This window comes from Notamacropus eugenii, chromosome 4, assembly GCF_028372415.1.
Source record: "Notamacropus eugenii isolate mMacEug1 chromosome 4, mMacEug1.pri_v2, whole genome shotgun sequence".
Taxonomy (NCBI): domain Eukaryota; kingdom Metazoa; phylum Chordata; class Mammalia; order Diprotodontia; family Macropodidae; genus Notamacropus; species Notamacropus eugenii.
In genome coordinates this window covers 111,161,214-111,173,637 of record NC_092875.1, presented here as the reverse complement: position 1 = coordinate 111,173,637, position 12,424 = coordinate 111,161,214, and the positions used below count along the sequence as shown (strand labels likewise).

Here is a 12,424-nt window from a genome sequence, read left to right as displayed (position 1 = left end):
TGGACGCTAAGGACTTTATGAGAAAGACAGATATCACAGAACATAGCGTGCAGATTCGAAAAATGGAAGATAATGTGAAATATCTTATTGGAAAAACAACTGACCTGGAAAATAGAATCAGGAGAGACAATGTAAAAATTCTGGGACTACCTGAAAACCATGATCAAAAGAAGAGCCTAGACATCATCTTCCATGAAATTATCAAGGAAAACTGCCTTGAGATTCTAGAACCAGAAGGCAAAATAAATATTCAAGGAATCCGCAGAACACCGCATGAAAGAGATCCAAAAAGAGAAACTCCTAGGAGCATTGTGGCCAAATTACAGAATTCCCAGGTGAAAGAGAAAATATTGCAAGCAGCTAGAAAGAAACAATTCAAGTATTGTGGAAATACAATCAGGATAACACAAGATCTAGCTCCCTCTACATTAAGGGATCGAAGGGAATGGAATAGGATATTCCAGAAGTCAAAGGAACTAGGACTAAAACCAAGAATCACCTACCCAGCAAAACTGAGTATAATACTTCAGGAGAAAAAATGGTCTTTCAATGAAATAGAGGATTTTCAAATTTTCCTGATGAAAAGACCAGAGCTAGAAAGAAAATTTGACTTTCTAACACAAGAATGAAGAGAACCATGAAAAGGTGAACAGCAAAGAGAAGTCATAAGGGACTTACTAAAGTTGAACTGTTTACATTCCTACATGGAAAGACAATATTTGTAACTCTTGCAACATTTCAGTATCTGGGTACTGGGTGGGAGTACACACACACACACACATGCACACACGCACACATACATAGAGACAGTGCACAGAGTGAATTGAAGAGGATGGGATCATATCTTAAAAAAAAAATGAAATCAAGCAGTGAGAGAGAAATATTGGGAGGAGAAAGGGAGAAGTTATATGGGGCAAATTATCTCTCATAAAAGAGGCAAGCAAAAGACTTATTAGTGGTGGGATAAAGAGGGGAGGCAAGAGAAAAACATGAGGTCTACTCTCATCACATTCCACTAAAGGAAAGAATATAATGCACACTCATTTTGATAGGAAAACCTATCTCATAATACAGGAGAGTGGGGGACAGGGGCACAAGCAGGGTGGGGGGTAGGATGGAGGGGAGGGCATGGGGAGGAGAATGCAATCCGAGGTCGACACTCATGGGGAGGGAAAGGACCATAAGAAAAGAGAAGTAATGGGGGACAGGATAGGATGGAGGGAAATATAGTTAGTCCTATACAACACAACTAGTATGGAAATCATTTGCAAAACTAAACAGATTTGGCCTATATTGAATTGCTTGTCTTCCAAGGGGAAGGGGTGGAGAGGGAGGGAGCTAAAGAAGTTGGAACTCAAAGTGTTAGGACCAAATGTAATGTTCTTACCACTGGGTAACAAGAAATACAGGTTAAGGGGTCAAGAAAGCTATCTGGCCCTACAGGACAAAAGAGAAGACGGAGACATGGACAGGGAGAGAGGATAGAGGAGAGAGCAGATTGGTCACAGGGGCAAATAGAATGCTTGGGTTTGGGGGGGGAGGGGATAAAAGGGGAGTAAATTTGTAACCCAAAATTTTGTGAAAATAAATGTTAAAAGTTAAATAAATAAAAAAAAAACTATAGTAGGGCCCCCCCCCCCAAAAAAAAGAAATTATAAAACAAAACCAGAAGGATGAAAAAATAGAAGTCAATGTGAAATATCTCACTGGAAAAATAACTGACCTGGAAAACAGATCCAGGAGAGATCATTTAAAAATTATTAGTCTACCTGAAAACCATGATCAAAAAAAGAGGAATTCACCAATTACCTCCTGAAAGACATCCCCAAAGGAAAACTCCTAGGAATATTGTAGCCAAATTTCAGACTTCCTAGGTCAAGGAGAAAATATTAGAAGCAACTGGAAAGAAACAATTCAAATATTATGGAAATACAATCAGGATAACAAAGGATTTAGCACCTTCTACACTAAGGGACTGAATGGTTTACAATATGATAGTCTAGAGGTCAAAGGACATAGGATTAAAATCAAGAATTACTAACCCAGCAACACTGGGTATAATACTTCAGGGGAAAAAAATGGAATTTCAACGAAATAGAGGACTTCCAAGCATTCTTATTGAAAAGACCAGAGCTGAATAGAAAATTTGACTTTCAAAGACAAGAATCAGGAGAAACATGAAAAGGTAAACAGGAAAGAGAAGCCTGAACTCATTAAAGTTGAACTGTTTACATTCCTACATGGAAAGATGTTATTTGTAACTCATGAGACCTTTTTTCAATATTAGAGTAGCTAGAGGGAATATATATATATAGGTAGGTGTGTATGGATAGCTATGTATGTGGATATTATATATGTGTAGGTATGTATATGTATATGTGTATATATATCTATATATGTGTGGATATATGTATGTGTGCATATATGTACACACATATTTATATATATATGTATATGTATATATCCTCACACACACATAAACAGAGGGCACAGGGTGAGCTAAATATGAAGGGAGGATACCTAAGGAAAAATAATTTACTGTTCAATAGAATGTACTAGGAGTAAGAGAAATGGAGAGGTAGAATGTAGCAAATCATCGCACGTACAAGAGGGAAGAAAGAGCTTCTACAGTGGGAGATGAAAAATTGAGCCTTACTCTCCTGGTATCTGGCTTAAGGAGGGAATAACACACACTCAGTTGGATATGGAAATCTATTTTACCCTTCAGGAAGGCAAGGGGGAAGGGGATAGGAGAGGGAAGATAATAGAAGGGACAGCAAATTGGGGAAAGGGATAATCAAAAACAAACACTATTGTGGGAGGACAGGTCAAGGGAGAGAATGGAATGAATGAAGGGCAGGATAGGACAGAGGGAAATGTGGTTAGTCTTTTACAAAATAAATATTATGGAAATGCTTTGTATTATTCCACATGTATGACCTATATTGAATTTCTTGTTTTCTCAATGAGGGTAGGGAGGGAGGGAGGGAGAGGATATGGAACTCAAAACTTTAAGAATGAATGTTAAGAATTGTTTTAGCATGCAACTGGAAATTAAGCTATACAAACAATGGAATATAGAAATCTATTTTACCCTACAGGCAAAGGGGAAGGGGGATGGAAGAAGGGTGGGTAATAGAAGGGAGGACAGACTGGAGGAAGGAGTGGAGTTGTCCTGGGGTGGGAGGTGGGGAGAGATGGGGAAAAAATTTTGAAATGAAATTCTTGTGGAAGTGAATGTTAAGAACTGAAAAATAAATAAATTATATTAAAAAGAAAAAAAAAGAATGTCCTTTGCACTGGAGATGATGGGGAAAAAATGACAAATGGAGTTGGAGAAGTAAGGAGCTAACAGGATAGCAGTTGTGCCAGATTCAGAGACATATCCCTGCACGTTTCTTTACTGACATAGAAAATCACAAATTAACATTACCTGTATTATATTGTATTTTTATTTATCGTGTTAAATATTTCCCAATTACATTTTAATCTGGATGGCTGCACTAGGAGTTGGGCTGTGGTGGTGAGTTTGATGCCTTTGATAAGACAGCAACCTGTTTCTCTTGTTGAAGTCAAGACCCCTGGCCCTGATGGTACTGAAAGAATTAGCAGAAATGATTGCTAGCCATGATTAGTGATATTTATAGGAACAGAGCACCACAGTTCTAGAGTTAAAAGGTACTTTAGAAGTCATTTGGGTCAACTCTTTAAGTTACAGATCAAGGGTCTGAGATCCAAAGAGGGTGAGTGATTTGGCATAGCTTCTAGGTATAGGCAGGTGATACCCCTACTGTGTTCTGCCTTTTTTTAGACCTCAATTAGAATATTGTGTTAAGTTTCTTGCCACTGAGATTTAAGAAAGATATTGACAAAATGGTCAGCGTCCAGAGGGGGTAATCAAGGTGGTAAATATCTCTCAGGTGAAAAGCTTTGTCTAGTGTGAATGAAAGAAGACCAGGTAGACTGAAACATGATAAATGTTTTCACATATTTGAGAGGGCTTCATCTGAAGGTGGGATTACTTACTTTATTTGGTCCTAGAGGGTAAAACTGGAAGTAACGAGAAGGAAATGAGGCTTGATGTCAGGAGACACTTCCTTTTAATTAGAGGTATATAGAAAAGGAATGAGCTCCCTCAAGCAATAGTGGACTTCTCGATCTTGGAGGTCTTTAAGCAGAATTTGGAGGATCTATTGTCCAGTGACAGCCTTTTATACTCAAGATTCCTTCCTTCCTTCCTTCCTTCCTTCCTTCCTTCCTTCCTTCCTTCCTTCCTTCCTTCCTTCCTTCCTTCCCTCTTTCTCTGTCTCTCTTGGTCTCTCTCCACCTCTCTCAGTCTCTCTGTCTGTCTGTCTTTCTGTCCAGACGAGATAGTTGTTGACATCTTTTCTAAGTCTCAATGTGACTAGTTCAGTTGCTGCTTCCCTCCTATGGGAAGCCTTTCATGGTCTTTCCTCACTTCCTCCTCAAATTGAGTGTGTGTGTGTGTGTTGCATCCAGTAGAATACAACTACCTTGATGACTGGAATTATTTTCTTTCTATTTCCTCTATGTTTTTCTCCCTAGCAACATGTCTTATAGATCATTAATTAGGCCCCTATTATATTCCAATCAGTATTAATCAGTCTGATATGATTCTATAGGGGTTGTGATTATAAGTTCTGTATATTAGGCCCCAGAGCTGTGAACTACTAGTTATAAAGTTCACTTGTCTAACCACGAGAATGTTGATGACCAAACCCAGCATAAGTGGGGTGTCCTAACGTGATATGGAAAGCCCCCCCCCCTTTTTGAGCCTCTGCACTTCTCCTGCCCAACCTGAGGAGTGGCCCATCTTATGACCACTTAGGAGGGATGGCCCTTGCCTTGCCCACTATGATCACTCAGTCAGTAGAGATGATGCTTGCCTTGCCCATCTTAGGACCAGCCATGCAGAAGCAGAAGGGGACTGTTGTTTGTCTCAGTTTTCTTATAGGATAGAAAAGTATGTTTTTCATCAGTTCACACTTTGGAATATGACTTGAATTTTAGGCTTTAAAAAAGTTACAATGATCAAGTAGGAAATAAAATCAGATAAAGTCCATTCTAATCAAGGGCATCAAATTTAAAGAGCACTAAATCCAGAATGGATTTCTCAGTTTGAACACCATGCTTTAGCTTTGTTGATAGCCATAAGTTCACACATCTAGTTTCTCAAAGACTGTTGCTATTGGATAAACTAAGAGGAATCATGCATTTATGTAACTTATTAGATGGGCACATGTAATCTTTACTACTCTCAAGCTCATTCTCCAAGACTTCCCCTCTTCTCCTATGGGAAGAAAAGGCCTAATTACAAATTATGTAAATTATAAAATTTGCATAATTATAAAAATGTAGATAATGCCTATGTGTGGTGAAAGATAACCCTGTTGGTTTGTGACTATGATCTAGATTGACAACATGGTATAACGAATAGATAATTCTCTCTGGATTTTGAGCCCCTATGTTTAAGTATCACCTCTGATACTTATATATATGACTTTGGTTAAGTCACCACATCTTCCTCCACCTCAGTTTCCTTACCTGTCAAATGAGGACGTTAGGCTGTGTGGCCTCTGAGATCACTTCCAGTCCTAGTTCTATGGACTCAGCTACTTGTACAAATCGAGTAGGGGGCTGTTCACCAATGTTCTTAAACTACTAGAACCACTTTATTAGAAGCAAAATACTCAGGGCTGATAAGGAATTTCTCTGAGGAGGTTCCCAAGCATGGAACATCTACTTTTAGAGCCCACTCTTGTCTTGCCACTTCTCCCACTCCCTGCAGATCCTGCAGGCTATCTACTTTTGGCCTCCCATGCCAAGGCTTCTTCAAATCCAAGTTAATTGTCTTAAATATGCAGACTGACTTAAAATAAATGCTCCCTACCCTCTCCTCCCTGCAACAATTCCCTTAATTAGTGTGCATGCATGCTAGCTGTGTGACTCTGGGGCAAGACATTTAACCTCTGTTTTTCTCAATTTACTTCACTCATTCTCCTAAATGAGTACCTGCAAAGACCTTGGCCTAAAGATCCCAAGGCCTCCCACTACATCCTGGGTCACCTTCAGTCATCCTGAGGAATATCTGGTCACTGGATGCAGATGGCTCTGGAGGAGAAGTGAGGCTGGTGACCTGCACAGCCCTCCCTCACTCAAAACACAGTCAAATGCAAATCATGTCATCATTTCCCTGATGGCATGGTCTTCTTCAGCAATGAAGGATGAACACAATCACTCATTCAATAACTTGTCCACGTTTTGTTTTGTTTTTTTTTTGGGGGGGGGGAGGGTGTATGGAGAAGAGGCACACCTGTGAGTTCATCATTGAAGTGAGATAGTTTCTTTGCCAACGAAGAACAGCAGTTTTTCTGATGCAGGGGTGGGAAACCTGTGGCCTCAAGGCAACATGTGACCCTTTAGGCCTTCAAGTGTGGCCTTTTGGCTAGAGGCCCTGAAACATTAAGGGACTTCCCCAGGGTCACATAGACAACATACGTCACAGATAAGGTGGGAAGCCTGGCTTTATGAGTCTGAGGACAGCTTTCTATCTCCTATGCCCCTCCTTAACACATCATAAACACACCCAGTTAGTTGCTGGATCTTTCTGGGAAGCCAAGTCAGATCACCAGCATCAAAGGCATATTTGGATTCCCTCTTATATCCCATGGAATAATAATGAATAATGATGTGCCATTGTGATTCCCATTTTTGTCCCATACACAGTTCTCTGCCCTATAGGTTGGACATGTACTGCCAGGGAGGAAGGGAACCTGATGAGGACATTTTTATGGATTGGCAAACCATTCAGACTTGTGTGCTGGCCTGTTCCATTGGGTATCTTCATGTTAAGCCATTGTTTCTTCTGTTCAGCCCATGAACACCTCAACATGAAATACAGAAACCAACCTGCCTGAAGAAGACATTATGTTATACAACATGACAGGCCACATCATGTTCTCGGAGATAATGAGGAAACCAGTTGGTGATGCAGCACTGATACTGTCTGTTTTGTCTAATGCAGTTTTAAATAATGTGCCACAAGATTTCAAATGCTATTTTTTTCTTCATTTTCTGAGAAGGGGAGAAAGATTTGCAATGGCTGGGTAACAAAATAAGAATGCAAGTTAATATAATTAGAACAGACTCTGATAGTGGGTGCCAAACAGAATGAATTCTAGACCCAATTATTCTGAATTCAAATCCCCTGGAAACAAGAGAAAACTGGCAAAACAACCTGCTAAGTATCTTTAAGTTGCTTGAATGACATTTCTCATCACAATTTAGCCTCACTGTATTTACCTTGAAGAAGGAAGCAAACTTTGGATTGCGGTGATAAAGAGGAGTACGATAAATGCACAGACCAAGTTTGATTTGAATACTTCATCCCTCATTTGAGAATACTGCAATGAAAAGAGAAGAATGAGTTACTCAGCAGCTCAGAGTTTGCCTGGGGAAGAATAAAGCTTGCCCAAAGTTTCAGGGAAACAATCAAGATGAGTCCATTGATTCATCATTTTTAGAAAAATTAAAAGAGGATTCTTATAAGAAAGGGAACTTTGCAAAGGATCCCTCTAGAACAGAGGCCTGGGACATTATCCCAACCACACCCAATCACAACCCCAAAGCTAACCTAACTTACTTTCTTACTAAGAGGAGGAAAGAGGAAGGAGCATACTTTTTTCCCTGATCATATTATTTTTCCTCCTTTTTCTGAAGTGATTGCTTTTTTTTTTTTTAAAAAAAAACAAACAAACAAAATCATGTCACCCACATACACAGCAAAGAAAATACACAAGCTTTTTCATGAGTAAACTGAAAGTCATTCAAGGATCATGAATGGTTCCTGTTTATATGTGTGTGGATGGAAAGTTCAGAGACTCAGACCTAGAATTTTAGAACTGGATGGGAACTTAAAATCATTGAGTTCAGTCTCTCCATTTTCTAGAAACAAACTGACATCCAGATAAGTAGACTGCCTTGTTCAAGTTAGCATAGAATTTAGTAACAGAGTTAGGGTAGGGTTTTTTTTTTAATTTTTTTAGCCTGGTATTATTCTAACATATTTGTAAGATTTCTGAATTGAACCATAGAGGATTAGAGCTTCCAAAAACTTTAGCAGTTGTCTAAAGTAGTGATGTGTCAAATTCAAATAGAAATGGATCCCTACAGGCCATATATTGACTAAGAAAACCATAAATTAACATTATCTAGGTTGTATTGTATTTTTATTTGTTTTATTAAACATTTCCCAGTTATAGTTTAATTTGTTTGGGTAGGGTTTGGGGCCTATTGGCTTTGAATTTGGCACCTCTGCTCTAGAGCAACCTCTTTATTTTATAGATAAAAAGATGGAAAAGATACAGTACTATGTATGATGTATTCCTTTTCATCTGCTTGTTGAGCCCCATGAGGATGGCAATGACTTCATTTTGGTATTCTGCAATTTTATTGTCTAACCCTAAAGGCTTCTAAACAATTTTGCATTAATTAAGTCTAGGTACAACCCTTGGCTCCAAAAATGAGGGCAGGAACAGATCCGGCACAATTTATGTGATTCCAAGGAATTATGATTTATAAGGAAATTACTCAATGCATCAGGAAGGCTCAGATTTGCAAAAACCAAAATATTCATTAGAAAATATTTAACTTACAAACTTACAACTTCTTCTTTGGAATAAGAGAGAAAAAACTTCCAACTTTCCTGGGAACATAGAACATAATGGGACACCTTAGTTGGTATCTATATGTCATGGGCTCAATCATTGTGTAGGAAAGTTAGCCTCATTCTCTTGCAATGTTAGTTGCACTGTCTTCTATGATGGCTACAGATTAGTCCCCTTATTGCAACAAGCTATGCAAAGAGGGAACAGGCAGGCACAGCTGGATTGATCAGTGTGAGCAAGCTTTACTCATAGAATCATAGCTCTAAAGTTGAAAAGACCTCAGAAGCTATCCAGACCAACCCTCTTATTTGACAGATAAGAAAACTAAGGTTCAGAAAGTTTAAGTTATTTGCCCAAGGTCACACAGGTAGTAAGTGGTAGAGTCAGGATTTGAACTCAGGTCCTTTGACTCCAAATCCAGTGTTCCTTCCACAGCATCATGCTGCCTCCTGGAAAAAAACAACATAAATTTCATGTCCTATTAATGGTGTTAAGTAGAACCCACTTTGTCTCCATTTAAACTTCCATGAAACTTCCCTGATATCCCCAGATGAAAAATAATCTCCCCCTCAACTGAACTCCTAGCACCTTACAGTCTTATAATAGTTCACATTTATTTACACAGTACTTTTATGTGTATTTGGCCTCATGGTTTCATCAATGTAAGGAGCTTCTGGTGAGAAAACTCCCTTCACCAATGCAAATCAGCAATTGTTATGTAACTTATAGTCTTACGAAGATTGCCTGGAATGTTGAGAGATGAGACTTGCCCAGAATGTCAGAGATGGGTTTTCCTGACTCTCAGGCCAGCTCTCTGTCCATAGTGCAACAACATTCTCTGCCAATAGAGAACTTAAAGGCTTGCAAAATCCTTTCCTCAAAACAATAGCATGAGATAGGAATTATAAGCATTAAAATCAACAGCATCTTACAGATGAGGAAATTGAGGCTCAGAGATTGATTAGCACAGTCATGCCACACACTAGCAAACATTGAGACAGGATTTGAATCAGCTCCTCTGACTCAGAATCCAGACCTCTTTACACTATAGTACCTTCCATATTCTAATATGTGCTACACTAATTTCTGTACATCTTTTTTCTAGTGTTCTATATTTCCTTAAGAGTAGTGACCACATATTACTTATATTTGCATCTTTCTCAGTGGCTTGCATGTAGAGTGCTCAAATATTGGTGGAATAAATCTGCTGATTCACTTAACATTGTAAAAGTATCATGTGCAAAGAAGGATGCTAATACAGTATTTCAGGGAGGACAGAACAAACGAAAACCCTTAAATTTTATAAAATGAGTATTATCTTGGAGGACAAAAGTTTTGGATCAATTCTAATAACCATTTTGTTAACTAGATTCTTTCTTCTTTCTTTTCAAATGGGTTGGTGAGTCTAGACACCATTATGATTCTGGAAGGAAGACAATATGTGACTGTCTCCAAGGAGTGCCATGAGAACAGTTAAAAGATAATTTTTTAAGACAAAGTCCTTTTTTAGATACAGAAACAAAAATATTTTCTATCAGAGCTATCAGAGATAACAGTAATATCTAGCATTTATACAGGCACTTTAAGGTTTACAAAGCATTTAAAAATATGTATTTTATTTTATCCTCATAACAACACTGGGAGAGGGGCTATTATTACTTCAATTTTAGAGATGAGGATATGGAGGCAGATAGAGGTTAAGTGGCTCACTCAGGGTCACACAGCTATTAAGTCCTTGAGGTTGGATTGGAACTCAAGCCATCTGACTGTATGGTTTACTACACCTAGCTATCTGAATTTTTCCTTACATGTAAAAGTTACTTAATGTTGCTGAATTGGTCAACAGGCCCAAGGGCCACAGGGGAATCTTGGGAGATCATTCACTCTAATTGCCTCATTTTATAGAGACCCAGGGAGAGAAAGTCACTTTGCTGAAGCTACACATTGTAAGCCAGGATCTTATCTCAGGTCCTCTGCCTTTAAACACAATATTGTTGACATTACATTGAGCTGTCATGATCTAATCCTGCTCTTTGGTCATTATTGGTTAATTTTCCTTTCATTGCTCTGAATGTTGGTACTCACATTTATACTTATTTATGCCCTAATCATGAGAGAACAAATCTGACTTTATCCTCCTGGTCTGACTGATGTCTTTGTATGTCTTGAGTCCTCAGTCAGTGTCACTGTATCTTTATGCTATGCATTCTCTTCAACTACAGGACATTTCTTCAACAGTTTAGGGTGGGAGTGGATAGATGGGTGTCAAATTTGTCTTTTGGAATTCAACCCTTCCTTCAAAAGTGACTCCCAGTACTCCTTCAGGAAGCCTTCCTTTATCCCTCCCCCTACCCCCATCAGAAGTGACCTCTTCATTGAACCTTCCACAAAAATGTTTTAGTACCTCCCACATGCTTTTTATCATCACCTATTTTGTATTATAGCTATTTGTGCTTGAGTCTCATCTTTCCTACTAGAGGGTAAGCTTCATGAGACCAGGGAACTTAATTTATTTTATCATTATATCTTCACACCTGTCACATAACCGAGACAACTATTTTCTTCTGCTCCTCAACTGTTTGTCATGTAGATTATTGTAATAATATACTTACTGGACTTCTTGCCTCTAGTTTATTCCCTTATCTTTGCACTTATGAAATGTTTGTTGAGTTTAAGTTAATTGAATGTCTTCTTCTGTGTGTGTGTGTGTGTGTGTGTGTGTGTGTGTATATTTCTTCACAGAGTTTAGCACAAAGTCCTGAATAGAGCAGGTCCTCTTTTAGCGTTGTTACCTGACAGCGTTAGAATGTTAGATTTGGAAGAATCTTAGAGATTATCTAGAGTGTTTATTTTACAGAGGAGGAAACTGAGACCCAGTGAGGAGGAATAGCGATTTTGGGTCACATAGTAAGTCCACTGCTGGGATGAGATTAGAGCTAGGGCTCTTGAATCTCAAGACAATATCCTTTCCACTATATTACTAATATCTCTCAGTCATCTCATAGATAGAGTTGACTCAAATAATAGATATTGAGAGAAGTTAGGTTAAAATCTTATTTAGAATAGATCTTGGATCATGATGGATACTAAGTATAGAAGTAAACAGTGTTTGAAGAAAAAAAGGACTCATTTCCAAACTTTACAAATTTTTGGCTCTTCTGCATAGAGAATAATGTTAAGGCAAAGAAAAGAATTATTCTTCCTACCTGGATACAATGGACATATGACATATTAAAATAAATCTGTTGCACTAGAAGAAAGAAAGGAAGAGGGGACATAGTTTGAATCCATAAAATGCTTCAGAAGTGAAAATGACTGAGAAGGTAATTGGTCTTTGCAGAGGGATGGATTTCATTTTTCTGAGATTTGGATCTGTTTAGGAAGTTTATGTATACTATTTATTTTAATGCCAAAAGATATCTAGCCCTTCTTGGCATAGATTCCCTGCCTTCTTCTCCATTTTCCTTGCCATGGCATTGGTTATCCTCCATATTGGGATACACCCCCTTATCTCTACCTCTTGGAATTCATTTTTCCTTCAAGACTGAGTTCAAGCACCATATTCTATATGAAGCTTTTCTTGATCCATCCAGTTGCTAGTCCACTCCCTCTCCAAATTATCTTGTATCCATTTTTGTATTGATTATATACATAATGTACCCAATCATACATACATACATACATACATACATACATACATACATATGTGTATGAATGTACATGTATACATTCTCATG

At 38.4% G+C, this 12,424-nt stretch overlaps 1 protein-coding gene across 2 annotated transcripts in view; it reads right to left on the bottom strand.

Annotated features, from left to right (window-relative positions):
- The window catches only part of ADCY8 (adenylate cyclase 8), a 387,812-nt gene that overhangs the window by 113,155 nt on the left and 262,233 nt on the right, over positions 1-12,424 (bottom strand). For both annotated transcript variants that reach the window (XM_072603060.1, XM_072603059.1), the window contains one exon: positions 7,324-7,424. In XM_072603060.1, coding sequence (XP_072459161.1) covers positions 7,324-7,424 — 101 coding nt within the window. The remainder of the gene's footprint in view (positions 1-7,323; positions 7,425-12,424) is intronic.